The sequence below is a fragment of the Anser anser genome, assembly GCF_964211835.1.
Source record: "Anser anser genome assembly, chromosome: 6".
In the NCBI taxonomy this organism is placed as follows: domain Eukaryota; kingdom Metazoa; phylum Chordata; class Aves; order Anseriformes; family Anatidae; genus Anser; species Anser anser.
The window spans coordinates 40,136,377-40,154,647 of record NC_139726.1 but is presented as its reverse complement, the minus strand read 5'-3'; the positions used below and the strand labels follow the sequence as shown (position 1 = coordinate 40,154,647).

Here is an 18,271-nt window from a genome sequence, read left to right as displayed (position 1 = left end):
TGTTATCAGCTTTGGACATGTTTACACCAAGTCACCGTTTTACAGTGGAAGAAAATCAAAGTGTTAAAGATTACATTTTTTTCACTGTTAAATCATATGGAAGGGGCTGCTCTGCCTTTTCTATCAAAAATGGAGCACTCAGTAATAAAAAGGCAATCCCTCCTCACTCAGGACAGTCTGCCATTCTGATACATCTAATCGAGCAAAAGATATAAATAAAATAATCCAATTCAAAGAGATATACCAGAACTTCTAGATAAACTCTTTAATGTGAAAAGCACTCCTGAATACAGATTATTTCCCTAAAAACAGTTTTGTCTTCTCTTGCTCCATAAAAAAGACTTTTTAGAAGTGCACCTGCGCCCTTCACTACTGTTCTGCTTATTTCTCCTGTGACTATGTTAAACAAGAGCTGAAGATTGCATCTCCTCGCACCACACCACTGGCTGGCCAAACTGGACATGTTACCACTTAGCATCACGCTAGCAAATTGCCACAGAATAAACAATTTTCAGTTTGCTTCAAACTTCCAGACTGACCACATACAAAACAATTACATGTAATTTTAACACAGGATTGTGTTTCTCCCCTGAAGACAAGGCTGTCAACACTGAACTTTGTCCAGATGCTAATTAAAATTCTCCATTATAAAGTTAGGTTGCTGCTGCTAAGAGCAAAATACTGTTACTATCTTGTCAGTATTTGACATGAAAACTTACTGACAAGCTTTAAACGTTCTCGCCATTACGATATTCTATCAATGGATCTGAACTCTGAAACTTTGTTTACTGTCAATCACACTAATTATACCTTACATTTTTAAATCACTCAACAAATCTCTAAAACATGCCTGGGGAGAAAGTTAGCTTTATCATTAAAGCTGAAATGAGGAATATGAAAACTGTTATGAACTCCTGTTGAACTGCATTTAAAAATCTCAAGCTATAAAGACCAGGAATTGCATTCCACAAACAGATAACGTGAGAACTTGGAAATTGGTAATTTGCAACATCCAATTGTAACAATTTGCTCCTCTCTTCTACAAGCACCTACAACAGAGGATTTAATTTAGCTACACCGACAGGTCCTCTTGAATTCAGGTTTTAGACTGATTATTCTATCATAAACCTCTGAACTTGGAATTGTCTGCATGTTACTGAATTGAAAGGAATGTTGCTTTTATTATCAAAAAACTCTGATCTATTTTCCCAGTGCATTGTTAAAATTTTTTTCTTATTCCAGTCTTACACCAAACATTAATAACGGCTCTAAGCTTCTTAATCTAAAATACATTCAATAGTAAAATTACCTCAAAATGAACTGTTGAAGCTAGACAATCTAAGAAGTCCATCTACCTCTATCTCATCTTGCATATTATTCAGTTACATACTGTACAGTCCCTAGGGAAAAAAAATACATGAAAATAACTCAGAAGGGCCATTAGCCATGAAAGTGCTGTTTATCTTCAAGTAGTACCATTTCTTCTCAGAACATAAGTCAGCATACCCATGATACTGGCCCATGTGAAAGTGCGCCATCTATGAGGAAAGTGTGCCTTGAATGAGCAATAGTACCAACTAAACCTGTACCAGCCCGTTCCAGGCAAAAGGCTTTATTGTAATTCTTCAGCATAGCTTAAATTTCAGAAAATTTTGGGAAATTAAATATATAATTTCTTTTTCTCTTTTGGGGGGAGAGCAAAAAAGACACCAAAAATGTCTGATACTTGTTAAATCAGAATATTTATAATTAATAATGGTCATAATGTAAAGACACTGTAGAAGGTATTTATTCTAATAGCCTTGGATGCTCAATCCGTGTAATTGTCCAGTCCGGTTTTGCTCCTTCTGTAAATTCCCTTTGGAACCTGGAAAAGGCAACACAGTTAAGTGAAGAGTTATTAAAATCTACTTAATCCCTGAAGAGATAGTAACAGCAACAAGAAACCATGAAGAAATATTTTACTTCTTTGTTATTTCTGTGGAAGCTCTTTAGGCTTTGATGCTTATGCCCCAAAATGGAAGATCAAAATTAATTCTTTAGCAAGAAACAAAGTGCACTGACTTCAGTGTTTTCGTTCAGGTCCCACAGACAGGATCAAGCAGCAACAGTAAAGACCCTGATATCAAAACAGCACTCAGCTTTCATACCAGTAACCAAGATTATAGCTTTGTGGCAGCTCATCTCTAAATAAAGGGTTTCGATTTAGTACGATGGAAACTGCATTATAAAGCAAAATAGTGTGCTATGCATTCTACCTTAAAAAAAATCATTTTCACTGAATTATACTTTAAATACTAATAAAGTAATACATTTTCAGAAACACAAAGATCCAGCTAGCAATAGTACTGAACCTAAGAGTAAATTCCACAGTTGACAGGAAAATGAAGACATTCAACCCCTATTTTCAAAGAATCTTATATCTTCTTTTTGTAGTCATTAATGCCTTCTTCCCCAAGCATGTCAATTTTGACTGCTTGTCATCTAACGGTAAGTCTGAGCCTCAAGCTGAATATTCACAATCCCAATTAACATGCATGTTGTGAACAAGAGTGCTCTAACATCATTGTTTTACTATGATATGCCAATCCACTCCTCAAAACTGTCTTCTCCAGACATCCTAATACTTATTACTAGGCTTCCAAAGCTTGAGGTATCTTTGCTAGTTTGAGTTTAGGTCAGCATATTAGATAGAAGGATTATCTACTTGCAACGACTGCTCTGCTGGGGATTAGGAACAGATACATTAGGCCTTAAAGTCAGGCTCTTGAGATAAATGGTAGCCTCAGAAGCCTCCAATTGTACAGAAGATGATGGAATTGGGTAATGGATGGATCCAGGAAAATGCATTCATGCAAAAATTGCTGGTATCCTCAGAGCATTTCCTTTCTTTTTGAGCTTCTCATCATCTAGACCCCCACAGCCTCTCCATTTCAAATATGAGTGTAGAGGTAACTGATTATACTGCATTTCTCACACAGAACTCCTCACTTTTTCAAACTTCTGAGAATTATTTTCAGTACATTTCACAAACTGTGCAGATATTTCCACATCGATTTGCCATGAGTACACTAGCAGAGGCATTATTTATAATAATTCTTATGACAATACATCCACATGACTAACATGAGCTTTAAGGGCTTAGATCAGAGTGGCATGAATTATCTGAACACCAAGTGATGCTTGCTTTGCTCTTTCTGCAGAAAGCATATGGCTAAATAATTTCCTCTTTCACAGGCTACTCACTTCAGCTAACTGTTGACTTCTGTATAGGAAATAAGTCAACAGCACTGCACTTGACTGCTTCACTTGACTGCACTGCTGTTACTTGTGCTACAAGAAGTGGGAACCAAGGACTGACATTGGCCTTTTTCCTGAAAGCTGCAGAAGCAGCACAGGAAATGATCAGAAGACTCACACAGTGCTACAAATATTGCTCCTCCTGACAGAGTTCCCGTTAATCTCAACTCAGACGCAAGACAATAACATAATGACTTTAAAGGGTATTTTAAAAGTTTGGCCCTACAATAGGGACTGGAAAGCTGGATAAGAACTAGCTTCATTTAGAAACAAGGTAAACTAAAACATACCAAGTTCTGCAGTGGCACAGTGTGAATGTTTTCAGTTGCCAAACTAGTTTCCATAAAACTAGCCCATGTACATACAAGGGGCAAGGAGACTTACTCATAGTTTGCTGTTAAAAGATGCCTTTTTTCTTTTGTGCTTTCATCTCCAAACACAATTTGGAAAACTTTGGTTTCACCTGGTACTTCATCAGGTAGGTTAGCTCCATTCAGATACCAGAAACGCATCAGGATACTAACAAACTTTCTGCCTGTTGGAAATAAAGCATAACGTAGATGTCATTTTGGCCAAATAGAAATATTTGCTGTGTAACATATATTCTACCGAGGCTGAGGAAGGGTAACTGACTTCAGCCAGAAAGAATGTATAACAAAATAATGAACAATAAAGCCATTTATAAAGCAGAATAGATATGAAGAGAGAAAAATTTATTTATCTAGACCCCATTATTATTCCTGGAAGATATATTTTCACTGCTGAAGCAACCAGCTTTCTGTATATAGTAGAATAATTTGTCTGAGTGGTTTCAGATTAAGAACTGAAAACTAAACTTGAAATTAGCTAAGAGGAACAAGCAAAACCTACAGAAGTCAAAACAGTACCTCAGTAACAAATAGTAACTTACTAACATCTCAGGTTCTGGTTTAAAAGGAAATCAGAAAACTATATATACAGATGAACTATAAACAGAAGAACAAGGAATGAGAAGAATTCAAAAACACAGCTATAAAGAGAATGCCTGCTGTGAGCAAAACCAGGAAAAAGACTGCCCATTGCTGAGACGTTTTAGAATTCTAAACATACCATCATCATCGTAGTAAATGCGAATATCTCCTTCTGTCGTGTACATGATTGCATCAATGTCAGCTGCTAAAGCATCCCTGTGGTTGTCAGAGAGTAAGGAAATCTTTTCCTTCAGCACCTGAAGTACCTAAATTCAGAAAATCTCACTTAATTTTTCCACTAGGAAATTGGACTAGCAACCTTATCTACTACAGTTAATAAAATGAAACCTATTGCTATAGCATTTGTATAACATCGTATAACATACAAGATGGGAAGTGAAAAAGCACCAGGCTCTCCCAAGCCCTAATTAACAATATTAAACAAGATTCATTTAATACTCAAACCAATGAGAGTATTTCAAAAAATGATTAGAAAAGATATTGTCAAAACAGAAGTTTCAAAGCAATGCATGTAAACCCAGAAAATAGCAGTTAAGTTTACTTCCACAATCATACTTACACTCTGCCTTCGCACTGCTGACTTCTCTATATGGGATATTCTTTAGCTTTTGATTCAATCATTTCTCAGTTCTCACAAATTTCTTTGTAAATCTGTTCCATTACCACTAAGTTTATCTTTGCCATTTCAGGATCCACATTCCCACTGGAAAATGTTTAGACATTTGCCAATCAGAAAAGACTGGAAAACCATTCCTCTAGGACTTAAGTTGCACATCACATTCACAGCCATAGTATTTGAGCATCCTAAAATCTACACAACTGTGTTAAATAGAAAGGGTGTGGTGCACTACTTGAACAGAAGCATCACCAAGAAGGATGAAGCCATGCAGCACGTTTTTAACCTGTATTCAGTTTTTAATCCTAACTTGAATTGCCCCTTTGGAAAAATAGGCAAATCCAGAGGTCATGTGGAAGCAAGAGGCATCTTCACTAGAAGACACTGGCTTCTAGCGCATGGTAGGTATAAATTCCACTGGACAAAGCAATTAAGTAGTGTAGTATCAGAGCTTCAGCCACTACACACATTATGAGTCTCTGGAGCAATATTATCCCTAATCACCTGAAGAATTTAAGGCGAGCAGAGGAAGAGGAGATACTCTTTCAAAGCAACTATTTTATTATTATTACTCACATTTTATTCCTATCTCTGCTTAAAGAAGAGGTTAGATTGTCCAGTGGGGATGTGCTAGAACAGTGACAACATTTTTGTTGCAAAGGCATGAGTACCAATAGGACAGGCCAAGCTGACATCCATTAACATCCATTAACAGGGCAGACACAGACCTGAGGCATATTCTCCACTTGAATCTGATGCATCTGCTACCTCTGTCCTCTGGGAAGGCCAAGAGAACTTCAGCAATTAAAAATTCACAAAGATATAGAACACAGACAACACTGTTATTTAACTAGCCAGGTCAGTCATGTTCCTGCGACCATGACAAAAGACTGAGGCCTCCCAGTTGAGACCAAGAACTGGCTATATGATATGCCTGTGGTGGGAATGTATTGGGGCAGCAATGAAGAACACAAATCAGTTCCTTCATCTGAATTCTGGTGCACACACTGAAAGTTTCAGCTATCTGCTTACACCAACAGGGGTATGCAAATCCACCAACTTTCAAATCCCTTCTGGTACACCAGCAATCTTTTTGGCAATTGGTCCCTATGCTTAGTGGCAAGGACATTATTATTATTATTTTCCTATACAGTAACTCTAAATTAATTTTCATGCCTTGAAATTAAACAAAAAGCTGCAAGACAATCACCCTATTCAATGTTATGCTGTTTTTCCCCATTTAAACCAAACTGGCAGTGCTTGTAGATACTGACAGGCTGAATACATATTGCTTCATAATGGAAAATATCAATTGGCAGAACTAGAGATGGGAAGCACTTACCTCTGCTGACACAAGTCCATCTAGCAGATCAAGTTTACGCTGAGACAGCAGCTGTGAAACAACAGAAAAGGCCTACCAAAAAAAGAGAGAAATAATACATGAATTTTAGATTAGCTTATTTTTTCAGACAAATCCATCATTATAGGACAGGCTACCTAAATATTCCATGATTTAAGTCTACACTGCTTGCAGAGTATATCAACATTGATATGGGACCCCTCCAGCTTTAAAAAAAAAATGTTATTCTATTAGCTGATAAAAACATAAGGTTTCTTTTCCACCTTATTTAGAGCATGAAACTTTCTGCAGGCAAATTAATGTCTTAATAAAAAAATTGCAGTAACCTATGAATTGTTTTTATTCTTTCTTTCTTCTGGTAATTCAAACTGTGTCTTTCCCTGTAAGTATTCTCCTCCCTAACCTGCACCTTTTCTTAGCCCAGTGTCAGTCAAAACAGAAGCTCAGATCTAAAAAAAAATAATTTATAAATCTAGTCTAGTCCCTAAACCTGGGAGGAACACAACATCCCTTTTTCCTTAATTCTGTAGGTATAATTACATACAACACCTCTGTGCGTGCAAATATTGTGCTTGTTAAATGCTGACAGCATGTTTAAGGCCTTAAAGTAAAAATAAACAAGAACAGGGCAAAGTAAAACAGGTAGGTCTCCACACACTGCAACTTATGTGTTTTTTTTTTAAAGGTCTCAAACATATTAACATTGTCCTCATCATCTGTTTTTCTGTTTCTTTTTTAATCAAACACAATAACTTACATTTCACTGCTAGCAGTACTAGTTTTCCATGACCAGCTTTGAGAACTGACGCATTTTGTTGACACGGGTTGTCAGGTTCATAATCTTGGAAAAGCAGATATATGAAACAATTCTACAACCGCCTAACCTTCATAATTTTACAAGAAAAACAGCTACAATAACATATATATCATCCTAAAATCCCTAAAATATTAAGAAATGCTTTTCTTTATACTACTTCATGGGATAGTAGAATATATGACTTTGGGATCTAGAGAAATAAAACAAAACCTTGCAAACTCTCCCTCAGATGGGGGAGACAACCCACGCTTCTGGCCACTCTGGCTTCCCCCAGCCGTGAGGCACTTCAGGACACAGGCAGAAAGCCGCCTATACCTGACAGGTGAGCTGCAAGGCATCAGGGCACCGCCGGCAGCCAGCGGGCCTCGGGACGAGGCCGGCGCGCACCGACGCAGGCCGAAAGGCAGAGCTCGTTGCGGGGCTCTCCTCAGACTCTCCTCACTGGGCGGCTGCCACCGTTTTTTGGGGCTCTTCTAATGACGGGCGCCCCCCACACAAGATGAGGGGCTCCCGGCAGCCCGCCCGCCCCCTCACCTGCTTGGCGCCCCGCGTGAACTCCTCGACGCTGAACTCGGGGTCGAAGTAGAGGCGGATGAGCAGGTAGTAACAGCGGGTGCGCAGCCAGGCCAGCGGGCTGGTGATCCGCACCACCACCACCCGCCGCCGCGGCCCCTCGGCCTCTGGCCCACGCCCCTGTGTGCTGGCGAAGCGGGCGGCGGACCCGAGCGGCCGGGGCCCCGCCGGGCGGCGGACCCAGTTCCAGGCCGGGACCAGGGCCGAGACGGCGGAGGCGACCGGCGGGGCCCGGGCCGCCCCCGGAGCCGCGAGCGCCCGCCCCAGCCAGCGGCTGGGCCCGGCAACCCCGCGCAGCGCCATCATGGCGGCGGCCGTGCCCCCTCCCGTCCCTCAGCGCGGCCGTTCCGTGCGCTCAACGGGAAACACAGGCGGCTCCCCCCGTTCCGCCGCCGCGCTGCGCTCCGGGCGCCCCTTGCCGGGGGGACCGGCGGGCGCCGGACCGGCAGCGAGCATGGCGCAGCGGGGGCAGGAGGCGGTGGCGGTGCCTAGCCTGGGCGGCGTGGGCCGGGAGCGCTTCCTGCAGGACGTCTACCCCCAGGTACGGCCCCGCAGCCCTCCCAGAGAGGAGCCCAGGTCAGGGTTCGGCTTTTTGTACGCGGCCTCCTCTTTCGCAGTTGCTGGGGGAAGTCTTGGTTCAGTCCCTGTAGAGGGCTGCTTGCAAGCGGAGTGTGGCCGCAGGTGTTTCACTTAAGGCCTGACTGCCTCGGGGAGGTGTATCGTTTCACAAGTAACTTACGGAGAAATAAACCTGCTTTCCAAAGCAATTAGTTGGAGATGGGATGTTCCCTTCACTAGAGGAACACTAGTCCGGTCACTAGTGGAGTCCCCCAGGGCTCGGTACTAGGGCCAGTCCTCTTTAATATCTTTATTGATGATCTGGATGAGGGCGTCCAGTGCACCCTCAGTAAGTTTGCAGATGACACCAAGCTAAGTGCGTGTGTCGATCTACTCGAGGGCAGGAAGGCTCTGCAGGAGGATCTGGATAGGCTGGAGCGATGGGCTGAGGTCAACTGCATGAAGTTCAACAAGGCCAAGTGCCGGGTCCTGCACCTGGGCTGCAACAACCCCAAGCAGAGCTACAGGCTGGGAGATGAGTGGCTGGAAAACTGCCTGGCCGAGAAGGACCTGGGAGTATTGGTGGATAGTCGGCTGAATATGAGCCAGCAGTGTGCTCAGGTGGCCAAGAAGGCCAACGGCATCCTGGCCTGTATAAGAAGCAGTGTGGCCAGCAGGTCGAGGGAAGTGATTGTGCCCCTGTACTCGGCTCTGGTGAGGCCGCACCTCGAGTACTGTGTTCAGTTTTGGGCCCCTCGCTACAGGAAGGACATGGACGTGCTCGAGCGAGTCCAGAGAAGGGCGACCAAGCTTGTGAGGGGTCTGGAGAACAAGTCTTACGAGGAGCGGCTGAGGGAGCTGGGCTTGTTCAGCCTGGAGAAGAGGAGGCTCAGGGGCGACCTTATCGCTCTCTACAGTTACCTGAAAGGAGGCTGTAGAGAGGTGGGGGTTGGTCTATTCTCCCACGTGCCTAGTGACAGGACGAGGGGGAATGGGCTAAAGTTGCGACAGGGGAGTTTTAGGTTGGATGTTAGGAAGTACTTCTTTACCGAAAGGGTTATTAAGCATTGGAACGGGCTGCCCAGGGAGGTGGTGGAGTCACCATCCCTGGAGGTCTTTAAAAGACGTTTAGATGTAGAGCTTAGGGATATGGTTTAGTGGAGTACTTAGTGTTAGGTCGGAGGTTGGACTCGATGATCTTGAGGTCTCTTCCAACCTAGAGAAATCTGTGAATCTGTGAACAGAAATAGTTTGGGTTAGAAGCCTGGTACTAAAGATAATTTCTTACATCATGATCCATTAAAATGAACGTAAGCTTAGGAGCAAGGAATTTCTAGAGGCAAATTCCTTCCAAATTGCTGAAAAGCTCTGGCATGTGATTGGTGACTTAATTTTCTTTAACAATGGTTAAAAGAAAAAAAAAAGATTGCTTTTTGTTGTTTTGTCACCATTGCTTCCTTGTTCTTTATTTGAGATCCCAATTGAAAGTCTATTAGGCTGCTTTTGTGTGTGTGTGTACATTTGATCAATCCTGCTTAACACAGGTGGAAAGAGCTGCTCTCTGAAGACATACATCACCAGTATAGCTCACAGCCTATACCACAAATCTATGGTCTCTTATTTTTTGCTTAGCTGAGGCTAGAATGACTGCAACTGTTCCTTAGCCTAGCTAGATGCGTCAATGGCCCTAGAATACAACAAATGTTAAAATTGTCTTTGCCTCTCCATGTTCTTCCTTATCCTGCTAGGGAAGAGGATATAGTAAATAGGTAAGCAGTTCTGTGACCTCCTGCCTCTTGTTTCAACACTCAGCATTCTAATTCACATTGTTCAGTTGTGAATAGTTGTGACTGTGTAGCAGATCCTGATATTCAATCGAGTTGTTTGCATATATTTAGTTCTAAAATTACTTCTGTTTTTTTTTTTTTTTCCCACTGGATGCAATCATCCTTTGTTTCCTTTTTTGTTTGTCTGTTTTTTTCTTCCTTAGAGAAAGCCAGTAGTGCTGAAAGGAATGGAACTGGGCTCTTGCACAACCAAATGGACAGTAGATTACCTGAGCCAAGCTGAAGGATCTAAAGAAGTAAAGATTCATGTTTCTGCAGTACCACAGATGGATTTCCTCAGTAAGAACTTTGTTTATAGGTACTTCAATCCAAAATCTTTTGTATTTAAAGGCATATACTTGTAACTTCCAGAAATACAGTGCATAGTTTCAAGCCGAGGGTGAGAATGTGAAGCTCGTTTGTGAAAACTTTCAACAGCATACCCAAGTGCTGTCCTTGATTTCCCCCTCCATTCGTTCCACAGATATCTCAATGCCATGAATAAATACTGAGTAAAAGAAGGTGACAAGCAGGACCTTGAAAATGATGACATGGAGAAATGTTATGTAAAGAGATTTTGACAGAGCATTCCTGTAGGAAATTTGAGCTTGGCATTGATATTAGATGATATACTAGTCTGTTTTAATTGTATGGTGCCTTTTCAATGTTACTGAATAGTGCCAGTTTCTGATTCACTATATATCTGAACCTCTTTGGACGCTGGCATGTGGCAGACATGCTATTCCACTCCAGAGGGATGTTAGTAATTAAATTAAGCTACTTTTAAAGTTAGCCTTTGCAGTTCCCATTATGTTCAAGCTACTGGATACCACATCTCTTTCACCAGATCTTTAATGTTGATAAAACTCACATAAACCCTTGATCTCCCTTGAAGTTCCTCTTGCATAGCTCACAAAACTTGTCTTCAGAGTTCACGTAATCTCACTTGTTGTATTGTTCTTCTAGGGTAAATGCCTTTATTTTAGTTGCTTTTTATTTTTCTGAAGAGGGAAGATGATGTGTTCAGTTTCTTAAACTTCTAGGAAGGTGGAAGCATGTGCTGTACATGTAACAAGCTACAAGTCCCTATGAGTGTTACCCATTGTTCAGGGGAAAAATACCATTTAATCATGCTATATTCTGCTCACTGCACAATGAACTTTGGAATCTTTGAAATGAGGTTGTACCAAATAACTATTTCCTTTCCCCTGCTCTGTTTTGTTTCTTGTTGTATCTCTTACTGTGAGTTGATCAGCTGTGCTAGTTCTAGCAGTTTTGTAGACAGCCATGTGGAGGTGCTTTGATGGTGCTTCATTATAGCAGGTGTTAGTAATTAATGACTTTAACCTAATTCATTACAAATTCAGGAAGCTTTCACCCTTTCCATAGTAAGTCCCCTATATTAATATAGAGGGAGAAGAAGTAGAACCAAAAGAAGAGCGACACTGAAGACTTAGCATGGGGTTCTATGACTTTAAAGTGATGCAAGTAAATACAACTGCAGTCCTGTTGTAAACTGTATGCTCCTGTTTTGTTTTTGTGTTGGTTTTGGAACTTGTTCAGTTGTATTGTGATGTGGTACAGAAATACGTGTTTCTGTTGTTTTAGTTTGGTGAGTAGGTTCACTATTAGCTCAAATAACTGCTAGTGGAGAACAGGTAGGAGATAAAATGATTAGGGTGAATAGCAAGGGCAGTACCAGCATGCATCACTTTAATCTGTTGTGGAGCTGTGCTCTCGCTTGTCTTCAGTAAAAAATGTAAATGGGCAGGATATAATTGTTCAACTGAAGTCAGTGGGGTTTATTTTGTTATTTTTTTCTTGTTGACTTAAGTGGTTTTTGTATTTGTTTACTGTAAACAGGCTTAAAGTGTTTAGAGAATTGGTCTAAGTACTGTGAGATGCAGGTTGTATTCTGGTGGAAGGTATAAGTAGAGGATCACGAGCAATTTTGCTTGAGGAAAGTCTTTCCTTAATCCTAGGCAACTGGTGGTTGCTCTGAGACTTGACATTTATATGTAATGTAGTTGTTATTCAGTGGCACTTAACGTGAGATAGTAACTTCAGTGAACATAACATTGAATTCACAACATTCATAACAATTGTATTACTTTGTGTGTTTGGTTTACTACCTAGCCATCAACTAAGGACAGAATCTGTAGCCCTTATGAAAAATTGCTATTATTTACATAAATATGTAACAGTAATGCTGATTTCAGAGGGATAAGCTTTAATGCCTGGTGTTTTTTTAAATATTCAGAAGTAATGTTTAATAAATTCTAAGAAATCTCTAAAGAAATCATCAAAAATAATAAAAGTCCTGTCTTCTCCCCAGCTGAGGTAGCAAATATAGCTGTACAGATACGTTCAGAAAACAGGAATAAATTTCATAGTCCTACAAATGGCAATATTTATCTGTTCATAAATAAATTCATAGAAGAAAATGCATATGTATACGTATGCATAAGTAAACATGTATATCACCCACAGTTTTTTCCTCTACTTCTGATAGTTCAGTTTTTCCTTTAAAAAAAAAAAAAAACTCTTGAAGTTTAGATTCTGTTTATATACCTAAAACTGTTTGGGACACAGTAGCTCCCCTTTAGCCCAGCTGTAGTGTTTTTGATGCTGAAATTTTCTACAGATTTGCAGAAATGCACCGCAAATGAGCAGAAAAATGACATACTGTAAGAGAAATTGTCTAAGTGTTTTTAGGCACATCTCCATCCTTGGAGATAATGAAAAACCTAATTTGATGTTGAAATATTTCCAGAGATTACTTCCAGGCTCAACAATTACATGATTCTGTTTGGATTTATAGTACGGCCATTTACTAAAGCAGAAAGATTTGTAGCACAGGATTTCTGTTTTAGTTCTAACTTCAACATTCACTGCAAACGCTTAGTCATCATGTTAAATAAACAAAATTTTAAAAAGCATATTGCATCTTCTGTTAGAATAGATATGGTAGGAGAGCTTATCATTTTAAGCCCACAATTTAGACTATGTGTTGTTGCATTGATTCACGGTATGAATTTGAATATCTGTATTTCAGAACTCTGCCTTTTAATGAATTTGTACAAAGAGCAGCTGAAGTCAAACACAAGGAGTACTTTCTTTCTGAGGTAACTTCCTTAGTGTCATAGCTTCTTCTATTAGTTTTGCCAGTATATGGAGGGGAAAAAAAAAAGAATTCTAATTTTGAGTCTTGCTGCACTAAAGCACTTGATCTTAGATTTAACTGGTTTGTGTGGCTTGGAGCCAAGGGAAAAACTTGAGGGAAAATAACTTCTCGGAAATAGTTTTGCGTGTTTACAGTATGATTAACTTCAAGGATCCTGTTTTTGTTATCAAAAGCTGTTTACATGAGAAAAAGTTCCAGCACAAATTAAGAAATCAAAGCTTGCTTTAAAATAAGTGTGTAATTCAGGTGTTTTGTAATTAAAAAGTCATGAAGATATTTTAGAGTTTGATTACATCTGCTATAAAATTGCAAATACAGATTTATTGTAACATAACTTTTGAGTAGCAAACTTGAGGCAATCTTTATGCAGTGATGTTCGAAGTGTGGATTTTTTAGGTAACTAATTAGCAAGCAAACCGTTCTGAAACCAAACATGCTTTTCACCTTGTATGCTAAATAGGATGCTGTAAGATTTGAAGCCAACTGAAAGAGCTTTACTGCATCAGCATTACAAGGAATTTAAGTTATAATTTGCATTTGCTTTGAATACATTAAAAGCAGTGCTTACGCAGCTGACAAGTCTCCCACTTCTACTCAATAGACGTTTCCCATTTCTTGAGATGAACAGCAGGGAGCAGTAGAGTGAAGGCAGTATAACAAAGTAGCTGAGTTTGTGAATGTCATCTCTTTGTATCATATTTTAATAAAACCTCAAATTAGATTAATGAAAAAATGTAAATCTTTAAGTGTATTTGTAATTCATATTAAAACCAAAACAATTCTCTTTCTGTATTATCTACAGAATGAAAAGTACTACTTGCGATCAGTGGGTGAAGATGCTAGGAAGGTGAGTTACTTGAGATTGCGGTTCTAATATTGTGAAGTAGCAGTTTAGGAATATTTTTTAAAGTCTGTTGTCATCTACTGTCTGTGTAGTACAGGCATAAAATTTATTTATTACCACTTGGGTTAGGAATCTGCCTGGATTTAGGTCAGAATATTTAAACCTAAGTGTCCAAAAAGTTGTTGTTATGAGAGTTTAGCTGATCACCAGAGTACAGCCTTCATGTTCTATTCTCTAGCTGTTGTAAGCTAATATAAAAGGATTTCCGATAGTCACTTCTTCGGTGTGATTTCTAGCAGTGATGGTTGAAAGCAGCTCTCTGACTTTTATTAATACTGGTGACCAAGTCAGCACTGAAAGAATGAAAAGCATTATTATTTTCAGTTATTTGCTAATGCTGATGTTCTAGCCCTGTGTTCCCTACGATGGAAAATGATATTAAGGTGCTCTCCTATTTTAGTGTGCACAGATAATTCTCCTTCTATGTCCTTTTTGATTTAGGATGTTGCAGATATCAGAAAGCAGTTTCCTGTTTTGGCAGACGATGTTCAGATTCCAGAGTATTTTGATAAGGAACAGTTCTTCTCTAGTGTATTCCGCATCAGCTCAGCAGGATTACAACTATGGACCCATTATGATGTAGGTAATAATGTGATTAGCATAAAAATTTGCAGATGATGTTGAGGGATTGAGATACTAAGTTACAAGTTCCTGTTGACAAAGATCTGTTTAATGAAAAATGTCTCATTGGTAATTGTATGATGATTTGGGCAGTCTGTTACTTTGGTGTGGTAGGCTCCAAATAACAAACGTCTTCTAACATTATACAGTGCAATTCTGAATAAATACTTATAAGAAAAATAGGTGTTTTTTGCATTGTTAGTAGGAGGAAAAATTCTTCTAATATTGAAAAAAAATCCAAATATATTTTGCTGGTTTATGTTATCTAAAGCATAGTAAGTTTGTTTTAAGATATAAAAACTTGATCCCTATACAAGGAAAAAAGTAAAGCTTCGGAAAGTATTTTTTTCCAAATAGAGTATTTGTGAAGAATGCGCAGCTAAGAGAAAAAGTAACTCTCATTCTTGAGGTTTTTTTTGGATTAACTATATGTGGAAGCTAATTCTTAACATATGATGGTTTTAATGCCCTTTTTTATATTGACACTGTTTTAGATTATTTGCAGACTATGTATTCATTCTTAATTTTTGGCTGACATCTTCTTTACTATGCACATTTCAGGTAATGGATAACTTACTAATCCAAGTAACAGGGAGAAAACGAGTTGTTTTATATAGTCCTCAAGATGTACCATATTTATATTTATCAGGTATGTATGCCGCGTACCTTTCATTTGGACTTCGGTGATCATAGTTGGCTTTCCGGTTTAAAAGTGTTGCACTATAGGAAGAAAATCACCAACAACTTGACTTAAAAGGTGATTTTGTCCCTTAACTCTGATGGAGTTTGCTTTAGTCAAAGCTAAGAATTGTAGTGGGGCAAGCTAGGAAACTTGAAAATGAGCACGGAAGCTTTACCTGGTTCTGTCTTCTCCACCTAACTGTGGAGTTCAGTGCTCTATCCAGATTTAAAATGACATTTTAAATGTCAGAGGAAATGTCTTTCAGTGTTAATAAGGGTGTGGTTATAGGAGAAACACAGACAACAGGAGAATGCCTCTTCAGTAAATGAGGAGTGCCATCAGATTTGCCAGATTTTTAGAGGAGTTAAAGAACAATAACCCAATATTAAACTGTATTCAAGAACTACCATTTCCAGCAGTGTGTAAATGTTTTGTTACTGTTTGGAAGAGTCGGACTGTCTACTCATTACTTTTGAAAACTTTCCTAGGTACTAAATCGGAGGTGCTGGATGTTGATAACCCAGACTTTGAGAAATACCCACTTTTTGTGAAAGCCAAGCGCTATGAGTGTTATCTAGAAGCAGGAGATGTGTTATTTATTCCAGGTATGTAACATAGTTCCTGACTGTGTTGTGTTTTTAAACAGCTTTATTTTCAACTTCTCATTTCTAGGGATGGCATTGCTAAAGCATTTTTGTGTCATAAGTAGGAGCATCTAAGGATTTTGTCAAAATTTTTTTTCCAACTGTACTAATTGGCCTAACAAAAGATAAATTACTTCTGTGATCTGAGTTTTCTAATGACAGAATTTCAGTTGAGTGCCATTTCTGTTCTTCCCTCACTTAGAAACTGTGAGGTATGTGACTTGTTAGTACCTTCCAGGTTACTTAACTGGTTACTTAATTCTGAGCTTGCCATTTGTGTTTCTTTCCTTTGGAATAAATCTTGTTATTGCAGTTAAAGGTATATCTATTGTTCACAGACCTCTTCTATGCAATACAGGTACTCATTTATCTTTGTCAATAGGTGTGCTGTTCCAAACTTAGATGCACTCAGTACTCTAAAAACTACTGGCGAGTATAGGGATTTTTAAGTTTAGAGAACTGTGCTAGCTTTGTTAGTGTTCTCGGATATTTAACACTGAAAAAAGGAGATCTTTAAGAAGTGATGTGGCTATTATGGAGATGATAGATGCAGCCCCACTTGCTAATCTGACAGAAACTTCTTGGTTCATTTCTCAGAATAAACTTTTCTGATGTCTTAGACATCAAGAGATTAAGCTGCAATAAGCACAACATTCTGTCTCTTAGCTTAAAATTGATGAAAGATAGATATAACATTAAATTTATCCTGGAACTATACTAGGTGAGGCAAAATATAAGTGGCTTTGTATCTTTAACCATACCTATGATTCAAAGGAAAAGCCCCGCCCCATGACTTTACTATCCAGAGATTAGTAACTTGCATGGGTGATTTGGCTGACACCAGTAGTTTGCATTAATGTTTGGACAATCTGTGCAAGATTAGGGGCTGATTCTGTGAAAACAGATATCTGAATGCAGAATAGAGACGGGTGAGGTAAAGAAGGAAGATACCTTACTTTCGTCCTACACATTTACCACTTGTTTGAATATTTCTTTACTTCAGTAATTGTTTGCCTGAAACTGTGGATGGATGAAAATGTCTTGAAAATGTTCGTTAATTTGGTACAGTGTCATATACTTGGAGATTTATGGAAGAGTATCCATAAATAAAACACAGTAGTTGAGGCTTTTCCTCAACTAGATTTAGTTTCGGTGATTCTGGCACTTGTCATGAGTCACAGGGAAGTTTTAGATGGCAATCTTCATTGTAGCCATTTTCTTTCTGCAGCTATGTGGTTCCACAATGTAATTTCTGAGGAATTTGGAGTGGCAGTGAATGTCTTTTGGAAGCACCTTCCTGCTGAGTGCTATGATAAGAGTGACACTTATGGAAATAAAGATCCCACAGCAGCCTCTAGAGCTATACAGATCTTGGACAGGGCCTTGAAAACACTTGAAGAACTACCTGAGGAATATAGGGATTTCTATGCTCGAAGAATGGTGTCACGGATCCAAGAAAAAGCCTATAGGAATGATTATGGTTAAAATAACACATTGTAAGTCGCAAGCTCCTATGAAAGCAGAGAACCATATATTAATACAGAAACTGACCATGTGTACATAAATAAACTTCCTGTAAGGCTAAAAACCAGTGTTGATAAACTTTGTTTATATATAAACATCTACCTTGTAGATTTTTTTTCTTGGTTTTCTTTTCCTCATGTGATGTGCACAATGTGCTTGACTGGGAGACAATCTCTTTTCTGCAATGAGACATACATCTGTAGTGCCTGCACTTTTAAATCTGCTTTTTTGAAGTTATTTACTTAAACTTCTCTGAATGAAAAGTTTTGGCATCTGGATGGAGCTGACAGAGTGTATGCTTAGAAGTAATGATACATCTTCCTGAATGCTCTTGGTCACACTAAAGGTTTAGTAAAGCGACAGATTTCTGTGGAGGTCTAAGAGAACCACTGATGGTAATGGTCATGGTTTCTTTTTGAGTAATGGCCTGGAGGTGTGGGGAGTTTCACGCTCTCTCTTATTCACCACAAGAGGGAGCAGAGGGTGGACATGGTAGGGGAAGCCAAAGTTAATCCTTTAAAGTTAAGTTTGGAATTTTGTAGCAGCTTGAACACAAAGGAGATAATATACCCCCTGCTAGCTGAATAAGGTATTGTGCAGGAAAACTTGTTTGCTGCAACCATAGTCACTGCCCCAGTGCACTCAGGCAGTGGTTCTGTTTCTGCAGCTGTAAAATACTTGCAAATAACAT

General features: G+C 39.3%; 2 protein-coding genes across 2 annotated transcripts; one reads left to right on the top strand and one right to left on the bottom strand.

Annotated features, from left to right (window-relative positions):
- Positions 1 to 1,726: 1,726 nt before the first annotated feature.
- On the bottom strand, positions 1,727 to 7,943 carry MAIP1 (matrix AAA peptidase interacting protein 1; the record flags this gene model as incomplete). The annotated part of the gene is made up of 5 exons (XM_083842537.1): positions 1,727 to 1,867; positions 3,685 to 3,835; positions 4,390 to 4,516; positions 6,230 to 6,301; positions 7,599 to 7,943. The coding sequence occupies 5 exons, from the start codon at positions 7,941 to 7,943 to the stop codon at positions 1,789 to 1,791; spliced, it is 774 nt and encodes a 257-aa protein (XP_083698663.1). The 3' UTR covers positions 1,727 to 1,788.
- TYW5 (tRNA-yW synthesizing protein 5) lies at positions 7,942 to 17,644 on the top strand (the record flags this gene model as incomplete). Its single annotated transcript, XM_083842536.1, has 8 exons — positions 7,942 to 8,178; positions 10,186 to 10,340; positions 13,077 to 13,146; positions 14,008 to 14,052; positions 14,551 to 14,688; positions 15,292 to 15,379; positions 15,901 to 16,017; positions 17,285 to 17,644. The coding sequence occupies 8 exons, from the start codon at positions 7,942 to 7,944 to the stop codon at positions 17,539 to 17,541; spliced, it is 1,107 nt and encodes a 368-aa protein (XP_083698662.1). The 3' UTR covers positions 17,542 to 17,644.
- Positions 17,645 to 18,271: the final 627 nt, after the last annotated feature.